This window comes from Trichosurus vulpecula, chromosome X, assembly GCF_011100635.1.
Source record: "Trichosurus vulpecula isolate mTriVul1 chromosome X, mTriVul1.pri, whole genome shotgun sequence".
In the NCBI taxonomy this organism is placed as follows: Eukaryota; Metazoa; Chordata; class Mammalia; order Diprotodontia; family Phalangeridae; genus Trichosurus; species Trichosurus vulpecula.
This window is the reverse complement of record NC_050582.1, coordinates 20,372,762-20,386,432: the sequence shown is the minus strand read 5'-3', so window position 1 is coordinate 20,386,432 and position 13,671 is coordinate 20,372,762. Positions and strand designations below refer to the sequence as shown.

Below are 13,671 nucleotides of genomic sequence, written 5' to 3'. Positions count from 1 at the left end.
GTGTTAAAACAAGTCTGACTTGATTCAATTAGATTAAGTAAGTATTTAAGTTCCTACTATGTGTAAGGCACTGTGCTGGGCTCTGGGTTTATAAAAACCAGTAGCAAAAATAGTCTTTTCCTTGAAAGAGCATAGCAGAAGACAGTCATGAAAATTGCTGAGAATAATGAAAGACCAGAACATTCCTCCTGATGTGCTACGAATGTGTAAGTTGTTGACAAGAGAAAGAAGGAGTGTTCTTGTTGGGTGAGAATGTCTATAAGAAGTGAGCTACTCCAAATGAAAACCAAAGAGCAAAACAAAAAACAAACAAAAAACAGCAAAAAGCCCAGGTAGCATAACCTAAGTGGAGACAAGGGGAGGGGTGTGAATCGGGAACAGCAATGGCAACAACAGAGCTGGAGAGCAGCAGACACTGATAGCAGAGAAAGATGGCAGCAAGAAAAGAGAGACAGGCTAACACAGCTTAGTGCTGGCTTCCTAGAGAGCAAAGTTGTTGTTGTTCAGTCATTTCAGTCATGTCTAACTCTCCATGACCCCATTTGGAGCTTTCTTGGCAAAGAGGAGTTTTCCATTTCCTTCTCCTGTTCATTTTACAGATGAGGAAACGGAAGCAAACAAGGTAAAGTGACTTGCCCAGGGTCACACAGCTAGTTAGTGTCTGAGGCCAGATTTGAACTCAGGAAGAGGACTCTTCCTGACTCCAAGCCCAGTGCTCTATCCATTGCATCAGCATCTAGCTGCCACTTAGGGAGCAAAGAGCACCTTGCAGTAGCTTTCCAATAGCTCTGCTCTCTGCATCTTGGGGTTGGAGAAGGAAAAAAAGTTTCACCACACTTTGAAGTTCCAGTTCTTAAAGGGTAAACTCTTAGTTCTCCAGAATTTTCTCATACCCAGAACTAATCACTCCACAACCATGCCAGTTTATCAAGGCTTTATTGTATATCACATTCAACAGGAAAGTCTATATTATAAACTGACCTCTCATACCATGTCTAGCTGAAGCTCTCATACTGGATGCCTTTGTAATCAGTTTGTCTTATGTACGAATGATTATAGGTACCAAAAATGAATCAAACATTTGCCAGAAGAGGGTTAGAAAATGCAATGGAGACAAAAGGCTCGTTTCCATCAATAATTTCCTTCAGCTATTGGGCTTCCTTAAAATTATGTCTATGGCTGCGTTGAATCCTGGAATATACTTCTAGACTCCCAGAGTGTAAGAGGCAGAAGGAACCTAGGAGATTCTTTAGTACTTCCCTCATCTTCCATTTGAAGCAACAGCCCTAGAGAGGCTAAGTCACTTACCTGGTATGGTCACATAGCAAGTTCTACAGCAGGGCCCAGAGACCAGGACCCTCCTGTCCAGTTCTCTTTACCCTAAATCATCCAGCAGTTGTTACCAGTTCATTTTCTTTTGCTATCTTTGCACTGAGAATAGTTGAAAAGTTAAGGAAAATAACCTGATTTGGTGTTATTGTGACAAAGTGATTCATGCAAGAACTCCCATCTGCATGTCTTCCCATGATTTCTGCTGAAACAGAAAACAGAAAATGTTGCAATACACTGTGCATTGTGCACTTAGGTACCTGACAGATGGTTGTGGGATTGAACTTAATATTGAATGGTGACACAAAAGTGTCACACAGCCTTCAGGCCCCATGTGACCCATAACACTTCCGAGTAAGGCCTGAACCAGATTAAAGTGTAACAGGGAAATATTTAAGAAAATAAATAAATACAAACAACAGAGATAATGTTAATTTGTGGTTTTCTAAGTCAATATGTGGCCTACAGAGATCTGCTTCTATTTGAGTTTGACACAAAACTAGAATGTTCTAGAATGGATCCAAATGTACAAAGAAGCTCATTATTCCCACATGGTAACTGGCTTCTTCACTACTTTACTCATTTCTGTATGAGTAACTAATAATGGTTAGCTTTTCAAATAAATCCATTAAAAAAATGAGGCATACAAAATTTAAGATATCATTTGCTTGAGTGACTAATATGACCTTTGAAAATACACATATTGCACAAAAGCACTGATCAGGTTACTCATTTGCCAAGTTGTTTTGCCAAATGGAATGCCTCTGCAGTGGAATATTAAAAAAACAATATGATTAAAAATAAGGGCTTTGACAAGGAGCTGATCTCTCCCTCTCCCCTGCCCCCTGCCTCTCTCCCTCTCCTTCTGCCTCTCCCTCCTTTCTTCTCTCTGTTTTCTCTCCCTCTCTTCCTCTCTCAGCTTTCCTTCCTCTAAGCTTACCAATGACTGAGAACACAAGAGGAAGGAACAAAAGCAAAAACAGAGACAATCTTGTCTCGGTACCCCACACAGCTCTTCTCCCTTGGTGAATTCTGGTGATTCAGACTCCTTATTTCTCCTTATAGGGCAATGGAAACCAGACCTCATGCAGGGGACCAGACTCTCAAGCCATTTCAGATTTCAAGGAAAAACACTATAAAAGTACCAGTTGTTAGACAATGATGGAGGCCCACCTGATTTAAACATTGTATGCATTCAGTATGTTTGAATATACTTTATCTGGTCACATGTTAGATGCCCACTGTGCCAAAAGTTCTTAGTAGCCACCGAGTCATCCTAGATGTCTGAGACAAAGTCCTGAACCTGTAATTCATATACATGAAAACCAAGTGCATTCACATACAAGAGTCTTAACAGAAAAGAGAGATTGTTTTTCAATGCTTGAATTTGAGGCATCATGGTCATCAGACCTTCTCCCTGGATGACCTCCCTCCTTCCCACCATTTCCTATCAAAATCCTCCCTATCATTCAAAGCCTGTCTAGAATCCTACCTCCTGCAGGAAGACTTCCCTGATTACTCTGGCCAAAAGTGACCACTCACTCCTCTGAATTCAAGATCATAGACTTAAACCTGGAAGTGACCTTAGAAGTCATCTAAGTTAATCCTTTTATAAATGAGGAAACTGAGACCCAAAGAAGTTCAGTAACTTACCTAAAATCACACAGGTAGCATGTAAGTGACTTGGGATCCAAATTCAGTTTCTCTGATGCCAAATGTGACACTGTCACCACTGTACCATACCTCATTTTGCATTTCCTCTCTCTCCCACTCATGGTACATACTGCCTGAGATGTTAATAATTTGCATACATAGTTTATTTCTCCACTCAGATTATAAGCTGCTGGAAGGCAGGAACTATGTCCAGTACAGCTCTCCACTGGTTATAACCCAGCAGAATGGCTTGCAGTAGATACTCAGTCGATAGGTTTATAATATAAATTCATGTGCTTGGCAGAAATAACTTGGTGGGCCATTGTAATGGAAAATGTCATCTCAATACATCTAGTGCTATCCTGGATCCCTCCTGAGCAGCCAATGTTCTTTGGCATTGGGGGGGAAGATAAGTGAGGAGAAAAGTGATGGATTCCAGCTGGGTACCCAAAACAAATTATTAGTCAATTAATATGTAAAGATCACCTGGAATAGCACTTATTTCCCCCCAGGTTTTCTTTCATTCAGATGTAGAGCATGCAGTGTGGATTGTTCCAATGGTTCATTATTTCTAACACTTAAATATAGTCTGTAGAAAACCTCTTAGACTAAAACTAACATTTCCTATTCACTCTTTGTCAGGTTTTGACTTTGAATCAATGTATAATGAAAAATGTCTAAAGTAATCCAAAAGCAGCATGAGTTGGTATGCTAATAGTTCTGCCATTTGGAATTTGTTAAATTTATAGACTTGGGGGGGGGGGTGGAGCCAAGATGGCGGCTGGTAAGCAGGGACTAGTGTGAGCTCCATACCGAGTCCCTCCAAAAACCTATAAAAAATGGCTCTGAACCAATTCTAGAAAGGCAGAACCCACAGAACAGCAGAGGGAAGCAGGGCTCCAGCCCAGGACAGCCTGGATGGTCTCTGGGTGAGGTCTATCCCACACGGAGCTGGGAGCTGGGAGCTGGGAGCTGGGAACGGAGTGGAGCAGAGCCCAGCCTGAGCGGCGTGGAACAACCAAACTTGGAGTCGGGCGGATGGGGCCCCTAGCACCCTGAATATGTGAGCTGTGACAGTTACCAGAATCCTCAACCCACAAACACCAAAGACTGCGGAGAAGGTTAGTGGGAAAAGCTGCGGGAGTGGAAGGAGTTCGCAGTTCGGCTTCCAGCCCCGGGGGCAGTGGAGGTGGGGCAGCTACAGCTGCTGCCGCTTCTGGCCCCAGGCCCACCTGGTGGGAGGAATTAAGTGGTGGATCAGAGCAGGAGTGCAGTGCCTGCTGAAGATCTAAGCCCAGACCGGGCTGGGGGTTCTTGGGGAAGGAGTAGTGCTGCTGTGACTGAGCTGGCACCTCCCCCCCAAACGTGGAACATAGAACTCGTTAGTCTACAAGCAGTCATACCCCACTCAAAAACTCAAGGGTCAAGTTAGTTGGTTGGGAATATGGCCAGGCAGTGAAAGCACACCCAGATTCCATCTCAGACTTTGGATTCTTTCTTTGGTGACAAAGAAGACCAAAACATACAGCCTAAAGAAGACAACAAAGTCATAGAGCCTACAACAAAAGCCTCCAAGAAAAACATGAACTGGTCCCAGGCCATGGAAGAGCTCAAAAAGGATTTGGAAAAGCAAGTTAGAGAAGTAGAGGAAAAATTGGGAAGAAAAATGAGAAGGATGCGAGAAAACCATGAAAAACAAGTCAATGACTTGCTAAAGGAGACCCAAAAAAATACTGAAAAATACACTGAAGAAAACAACACCTTAAAAATAGATTAACTCAAATGGTAAAAGAGCTCCAAAAAGCCAATGAGGAGAAGAATGCCTTGAAAGGCAGAATTAGCCAAATGGAAAAGGAGGTCCAAAAGACCACTGAAGAAAATACTACTTTAAAAATTAGATTGGAGCAAGTGGAAGCTAGTGACTTTATGAGAAATCAGGATATTATAAAACAGAACCATAGGAATGAAAAAATGGAAGACAATGTGAAATATCTCATTGGAAAAACCACTGACCTGGAAAATAGATCCAGGAGAGATAATTTAAAAATTATTGGACTACCTGAAAGCCATGATCAAAAAAAGAGCCTAGATACCATCTTTCAAGAAATTATCAAGGAGAACTGCCCTGATATTCTAGAGCCACAGGGAAAAATAGAAATTGAAAGAATCCATCGATCGCCTCCTCAAATAGATCCCAAAAAGAAATCTCCTAGGAATGTTGTCGCCAAATTCCAGAGCTCCCAGATCAAGGAGAAAATATTGCAAGCAGCTAGAAAGAAACAATTTGAATATTGTGGAAACCCAATCAGAATAACCCAAGATCTGGCAGCTTCTACATTAGGAGATCGAAGGGCTTGGAATGCGATATTCCGGAGGTCAATGGAGCTAGGATTAAAACCTAGAATCACCTACCCAGCAAAACTGAGTACCATGCTCCAAGGCAAAATATGGACTTTCAATAAAATAGAGGACTTTCAAGCTTTCTCAGTGAAAAGACCAGAACTGAATAGAAAATTTGACTTTCAAACACAAGAATCAAGAGAGGCATGAAAAGGTAATCAAGAAACAGAAATTGCAAGGGACTTACTAAAATTGAATTGTTTTGTTTACATTCCTACATGGAAAGATGACATGTATGATTCATGAGACCTCAGTATTAGGGTAGCTGAAGGGAATATGCATATATATATATATATATATGTTTATGTATATATATATATATATATAAGTGAATGTGTATGTATATATCTATGTGTATATGTATGTATGTGTATGTATGTGTGTGTATATATATATGTGTGTGTGTGTGTATATATATATATATATATGTAAAAGAGAGAGAGCAGACACAGGGTGAGTTGAAGATGAAGGGAAGATATCTAAAAGAAATAAAATGAAATTAAGGGATGAGAGAGCAACGTACTGAGAGAGGGAGATAGGGAGAGATAGAATGGGGTGGATTATCTCGCATAAAGGTGGCAAGAGGAAGCAGTTCTTTGGGAGGAGGCGAGAGGGCAGGTGAGGGGGGAATGAGTGAACCTTGCTCTCACCAGATTTGGCCTGAGGGGGAATATCATACATACTCAGTTGGGTATCTTACCCCACAGGAAAGAAGAGGGAGGAAGATAAAAAAAAAATAAAAGGGGGGGGGGATGATGGAGGGGAGGGCAGATGGGGGTGGAGGTAATCAAAACAAACACTTTGGAAAGGGGACAGGGTCAAGGGAGAAAATTCAATAAAGCGGGATGGGTTGGGAAGGAGCAAAATGTAGTTAGTCTTTCACAACATGAGTATTGTGGAAGGGTTATACATAATGATACACATGTGGCCTAGGTTGAATTGCTTGACTTCTTAGGGAGGGTGGGTGGGAAGGGAAGAGGGGAGAGAATTTGGAACTCAAAGTTTTAAAAACAGATGTTCAAAAACAAAAAAAAAAGTTTTTGCATGCAACTAAAAAATAAGATACACAGGCAATGGGGCGTAGAAATTTATCTTGCCCTACAAGAAAGGAAGGGAAAAGGGGATGAGAGGGGAGGGAGGTGATAGACGGAAGGGCTGACTGGGGAACAGGGTAACCAGAATATATGCCATCTTGGAGTGGGGGTGGAGGGTAGAAATGGGGAGAAAATTTGTAATTCAAACTGTTGTGAAAATCAATGCTGAAAACTAAATATGTTAAATAAATAAATTTAAATTAAATTAAAAAAAATTAACATGCAAAAAAAATTTATAGACTTAGGTTCCAACCAGAAAACGTGTCTTAAAAAATCATTAACTTTTCTGAAGTTTTTGAAGATGTCCATTGTCTGAATGGGAAATGGAATATCGTGCTAAGGGAAACTTTCAAGCATTAAGGCATTTCCTAGTCCTTTTGCTTGACTTCACAAAAATGGTAATTTTTTCAACAAGTCAATGGTACTAGCATGTAGAAAGGGAGAATAAGACCCTCAGCTATGAGAAATCCCAACTGAGTTATCCTCTGCCAAATAAGAAGCCTGAGAGTTTGCACAAATAAGGAAAGAGAGAGCACCTACCAAGTTAAAGTCAACTATATTTTACAGATATCCCAAAAGCTGAATACACAAAGATTTTCAAACTGTGGCTTCCATTGTTGCACGTATGAGTTCTCATGGTATCTAAAAATAAGTCATAGAAGTTCTGGAAAGATCAACATTATTGCTGCTTAGCTTCCCATGAGCTTTCATTTGAAACTTGATATTCACATCCTAAAAGACTAGATTGAGCCCCCTGCTCTTTTTGCTTTTCTTTTCAATGAGTATTTTCTAGAAGAATTGTCCATCCATGCATTTTCTTTAAATTGGCATACCTTGTAACATAGTTTGTAGATAACAAATAGAAGTATGTTTAGATGACCTTGGCCATGTCCATGTGAAACTAAAACATTTGGATTACAAGTAAAATTTTTCTTCCATCATGTACGTGTTTCCAAATGCCTGATGCTTGGCTTCGTGAAGACAAAATATTCAGTGATGGAGTGAATTTTTCCAGTTTTGTCTGAGTCTTTTGTTGTCATATAGACACAATCTTTGTCAGAATAAGTGGTATTACCAAGTCCTGAGCCGATAAATATGTTTTAAGTTTTCAACAACAAAAATGTATATTCTTGGATTGTTTAAATTGCATCAAAATTCATGCACACTTGTCAACAACCCACTTATGATCTGAATCTGAAGATGGGTAATGTCACAATAAAGCTAAAAACAATCCTTTGAGGAATTTCCATGTTTCCCACCCAACTAAATAGAAACAGAGAGTATCTGAAAGTCTCTTAGTAGTATTTAAATCAAATTTGGTTGTTTAATCAGGAACTTACCTACCTGTATTTCAGTCAACCATGTTCAGCTTTTTAATATTCTTTGAGAAGTACAGAAGTTCAGTTTGACTAGCACCCTCTTCTGAGAGCTCATTTGTTCTCCAGTTACTATAATGTGGGTTTTGTGTTGTTTCCCTCAGAGTAAAAGTCAAGGCTCTTTTTGATGACCTCACTTGCCGGTCTATCATTCACATCCTCTTATTGATCAGGAAGTGAAGATTTCTCATCTCAGTCTCGCTGGTAGCTTGAGAACTAACCACGAACTTCTCTTTCTTTTTTGCAGAGAGGCGGAGACAACATCCGTGGAGATTCCGACAGGTAAATTGCGCACGCTCTTTTTGTGTAACCACTCCAGTCTCCATTATACCGTCACACGAGCAAATGGTTCACTTTCTCAGAGGAATTGAATTTGTTTGCCCAGAGGTGCCCTGTATTTTTTAGTTAAAATAGTATTCATGTCACCTAGTATAAGCCTAAAGATTTCATCTCAGCATTGCATTAGAGAATTTGAAAAGAGTTTCTACCTTTTACGCTTTCTTGAATTTGATCATTCAAAAGGAATAGCTTTTAAAAAGATGAAAATAGATTCAAACTGCCTTTCTAACTGACTTTGTGTTGGATGAGAGGTAGGAAATTCATACAATGGAAATAATTTCTTACAAACAGTGTTTGGAAATGATAGAACCATCTTCCAAAATGATATTCATCTTTTTTGAAGTACTGTAATCAGGAAAAAGCAGTCAGTGTTGAATAGCTAGCGAGGACCTACTATCGTATAGCTTCTTTCCAACTCAGCCAATAGTTTTCATTTGAGAACATAGTTGGTCTATTTTATTCCAAGCAACAAAGCTGCCTCTGCAGTCCTTCACCAAGATCACAAGCCAGGGCATTTGCTGCCACTTTGTCTTTGTGTGGGGCTCCACTGAGGCAAAAAGAAAACACTTAGTATCAAGTGATTCCGTGTCAGTAAGTAAATGGCTGAAATATGGGCCATGGCAAAGATCCTGGCTGGCAAAATGGATTCTCCTCAGGCTCTCAGAGGAAGGGATAGTTACAATCTTTTCAGAACACAAGAGAGGATTTTCTGTCAAAGAGAAAGCAATTTGGAGAGGGAGAGTTGTCATGGAATCTTCTCAGGTAAACTTGGTGTTAGGCAGAGCAAAGTTACTCACGGTGAAACAAGTTTAAATGCTCAAACCACATTTCTTTGTTCTTTTGTTAGCTTAACAGCAGGGTTTCCTTCCTGCCCTTTTATTTTTATAGCATCTTAAACAACACGGTGTCTCTCCTCCTTATTCCTTTCTGCCACCCAATTTGTGTGTTTCTCATAATATGAATTTCAGTGTATATTCTGAATTAACAACGTCACTTATGCAAAACGATTAGTGTATCCTGTGATGGGACAATGTAATGGAAACAATTTTCCATTACAATTATGGTAATGATCATTCTTTTCCTGGGGATAAAATGAACTTGTTATTCCAATTGGGCGAACACACACAAACTCCTTGATAGCAAGTCTGAGGACATATTTCATATACTTTTAATGCCGCTTTGTTTCCATCTTTGAAAGATGGAGAGAGGGTCCAATGGAGTTCCTTCAGTTTGGAGCTGACCCCCAGCCCTGGCAGCATACAGCTCTGATGAGCCTCCCTAGCTGGATGGCCTTACCTAAGAGTTGCCAAAGACCAGGTTGCCTGATGGTGGTCAGCACCCAAAGTAGATTAGTGATTGTAGCTCTCTGTCCAGCACTACTTGAGAATTGACCCCATGGCCTGATTTCAAACCACAGTCCCAGGATTTTGTAGCAACTTGCAAAGTACTCTGGTGTCATTCCTGCTAGTGCTTAAGGATTGTGATGGACTTTGAGAATTGCTAGCCAAATGTATCATTTTTTGCCCTCTATCAAGCTCCTCTGCCTGGCTTTCAAGGTCTTCTGTACTCTGCTTGGTCTCTTTCTACCTATAAAAATGTGTTTCTTTCTCTCCCCCAACACATAGCCTCCATTCCAATAACATAGGTCTGTTTCTGCTCCTTTCTAGCTCATGCCTTTGCTGATGCCAAATGCCTATTCCTCCTCCCTCCACTTACCCAAGTCATGCCCACCTCACGTTCTAGCTTCTACATGAAGCTAGAATTCCCAAACTTTTTCAATCCCCACTGGTTCCTCGACTCTCACTGCACTGAAGAGTTACTGCCTCATAGTTTACATCAGTATTTGGACAAATGATGTGATCTTGTCAATGGGGGTAGTGAAGCCTGACCATATCCTCCCTTCGTCTGGTGCCATTCTTATCTGTGTCCTACCACAACTCCTCCACAGATTCTCCACCCTTTGTGCTGGGAGCCTTCCTCTACTTCTCTTGTCATTGGATAGATACTAATAGAGCACATGGGCTATCCACATTACAGTCTATTCACACTCATCATGTGCCTCTGCATTGCCCATTGAATGATTCTTAATGTTATTTCTTTGCAGATCACTACTCCATTACTGGCAGCTACAGGGTATTGCTAGAAGAGTGTGGGTGTTAGAAAGATGGGCCTTTGTTTCAGGGAGAAGTGTGAGGTCAATCGAGCCCCCTCTTCTATTCAGAGCCCACAGTTTAGCACCAAAATATTATCTGACTATGGGTTGTACATTGGGTTTGTCCGTTCAAGTAGAACTTAAGCTCCCAGTGGCCAGCAACAATATCTTCTTGCTCTTTTATGTCCCATACAGAGCTGAGCAAAGCATAGGGTCTTAATAAATACTTGCCAATAGAATGATTTTTGCTCCATTGGCATCACACTGAGAAAGCATTCACTTATAGAGAAAGCAGAAATCTACATTAAAGACGGCCACATTGGGAGACTGATATAGTGTGACATGATTATGATGGAAAGCTTCAGGGCAAGCCAGTGGTCCACATTGGTAGTCACATATAATAACTGATTAGATGGCTATGATTCTCAAGCCTTCTACACTAGACATATCCAGGGTTGTTTTTCTTTTTTATGTTTTTCACAGCTTGTCCTATTGTAGCACAGACTCTGGGGCTCACACTCCCAACCCCAACTTGTGCTATCTGGTTGAGTCCTCAGAGTGGATTTGGCAAATTCCACGGTTCCAATGCCTGAATGGCTCTCTAGTGACTTGCTGAGGCTCTACATTAACGTTTTTGAATGCCTTTCCCAGGGCTTTGTAGTAAAGAGTTTCAGGAAAAGTCTGTGTTCTATAATGAACATTTTTTTCCATACTTCCAAATACATGGAGACACAATTTAACAAACAAATATCATTTCACAAAGTTCTAATAGGTTCCTGCCTGTCTTTTGTGCTTACAAAGGGGCTTTTCCAACTCAAAACCAATAAAGGAGAGAAAAGGAAAGGAGAAAAGACAATCAAACCATCGTTCTCAGAAGGAAATCCTTGCAGGGACTTATAGAGCTCTCTGAGCATGTGGGGCCCGTCCCCCAGGAATTAGAGATTTCTGGCTCACTGAAAGTCATCCTCTTGCCCTTCAGGCAAGAAGCCAAACTGTCCTGGGTGAAAATTCTCATGAGTCACTGAGCACATAAGACCATCCAACCCAAACTGCTAGGTGTTCCTTTTCTCCAGAAGGCACATCAACATTTCTGCATAAGTGATACCCTTGGAGGGCCAGGCAAACTTCCTCTGGGTTCCTATGCTATATGGCACTTGAAATTTCCCCAATAAATCCCTGCCACTGCAAGGGTAATCCAAATGGTGTTTGTTCATTTTTCATACGGAGTCTCCCTACGCCGTCCAGTGCAGCAGCCTAGTGGCCTCCTGCTCCTTGGGCTCACCATGCTTGTACTATACAGTGCAGATATCCTTACTGTAGCTCAGAACTCCTAAGCTCAAGTGATCCACCAGCCTCAGCCTCCCTAGAAGCTGGGATTACAGGTGCCAGGAGGAGGGGGTAGGAGACAGAAGCTCTATACTCTGTCCACTCTCACCACCACCACCATCAACTCCTCCTCCTCCATGAGCCATTCCCTCTCAGGGGCTTGGCTGGAACAACTTCCACCACTAAGCTGGTTTGCCGCTTAAATGCTAGGTTCCAAACTGGCTCACTGTCATATCCAAAAAACACAGGATGTGATGAAATATCTCCTGCCAATCCTAACACGTTTCCTATGTAGAATCATTTCATTTCATCCAATGGCTTTCACTCTTTCAATATTGATTGAGAGCTTTTTGCATCTAGTTTAGTGCCTTCGATTAATTGTGTGAGTCAATAAGTGTGTGCTCAACTGACAATGGTGTCAAGAGTTGGAGCATCTTGTTAGTTATATTAAGTGGGGTGGGGAAATTAATTCAGTCAATTCCCACCTTTGCACTATGTATCACATTCAATATCAAATTTTATTACCATGGATTAATGCAAAAAAATCCAACCAAATTAAAGATAAAACATCATTTCTTGACACCTTGAGATCATACCTAGGCATATTAAAGACCACTAGGTTCTCACTGTGTTGCTGTGATGAACAATTATTTCGTAAATACCAATGTTTGACCTGAAAGAGGATGCAGAGAACAAAAGAGGACTTTTCCTTGTGTTTGGAAGAGTTGCAAGATAAAAGGATTGATATATATGTTAAAACTCTTAAGTCAACCTGATTATTGAATCATTAACAAAAATAAAAAATTACTAAACCCAAATCTTAGTATCAAGAGCATTTGCAAAAGTTTTGTTAGCTAGGATGCTAGGCTATCCCAGAACAGATTATTTCCTTACCCAAAGACAAACTTTCACAACCTTGAAAGAAAGAAAAAAAGACACTGCCAGGTCCCTTAATCTTTCTTCTCTCAAGAGCACAGACCTATTTGAGTAGAGTTGTTTCTCAAGGACAAGGCATACAGCTGAAGAACACTACCTTTCAAAGTTAGCAAAGACATTTCGAAATATCACTGTATGCTTTTGAACCAACCTTGACTGTTCTCAATGTCTAAAATGATACCTGAGTGACCTGTAGCAAGATATTAAATTGAAGGTGAATTTCTTGCTTTCTTGAAATGGCAAAAAATGGGTTTTTTTTTCCTTAAAAATGACAGCAATGGTAACAAAAACAATATTGGAATTTCTATAGTCTGTCTTGGAGCCAATAGTAGATTTACTAAGAATGCAATTGGACAACTTTTCTTTTCCTACCCTTATATCTTGCTAACCCAGTACTCTCTATTTCACTCAGTACTGGTTTAATTTTCATCTATCTAAAGGGAAAAAAGGTACACATTATCTTTGCCTACAAGGTAAACTACGAACTAGCATTTTCTCAACAGTCCGGTTAGTAGAGATTTAAGGACCTGATTCATGAGCTGCTATTGAACTAAGTGCCTCATCTATGAAAGGAGACATGATCGACATTCAGTGATGTATTATTTACTGTTACTTTCAAGGATTAAGTTTTCAAGCTCAGTCCTGAAGAGGTTACATCTATTCCAGGGGTGGGAACCTGCGTCCTTGAGGCCACATGTGGCCTTCTAGGTTCTTGGGTGCAGCCCTTTGACTGAGTCCAAGTTTTACAGAACAAATTCTTTTATTAAGGGGATTTGTTTTGGGAAGTTTGTATTCCACCAGAGGACCACACTTGAAGACCTAGAGGGCCACATGTGGCCTCGAGGCTGCAGATTCCCCACCCCTGACAATATCATTCATGTTTAGCCAAAGTGGCTAAAGTGCTTGCGTGGGGCAGGATCAGGATAGGAATCTGCCCTCAAACTTCAAATCCAGTCCTCTTTCAGCCTTATTGTGCCACCTCTTTAGCTCCCCCCTCCCAAGAAGAATTCCCAATTGCGTGATGTTTGAAAGTGGCTGCCAATTTAAACCTATTGGTCAACTTGAC

General features: G+C 40.7%; 1 protein-coding gene across 1 annotated transcript in view; it reads left to right on the top strand.

The window, feature by feature from the left end:
• The window catches only part of LOC118832811 (connector enhancer of kinase suppressor of ras 2-like), a 566,603-nt gene that overhangs the window by 450,550 nt on the left and 102,382 nt on the right, over nt 1-13,671 (top strand). Inside the window, exon 14 of the mRNA XM_036740170.1 lies at nt 8,100-8,134. Within this exon, the coding sequence (XP_036596065.1) occupies nt 8,100-8,134 (35 nt within the window). The remainder of the gene's footprint in view (nt 1-8,099; nt 8,135-13,671) is intronic.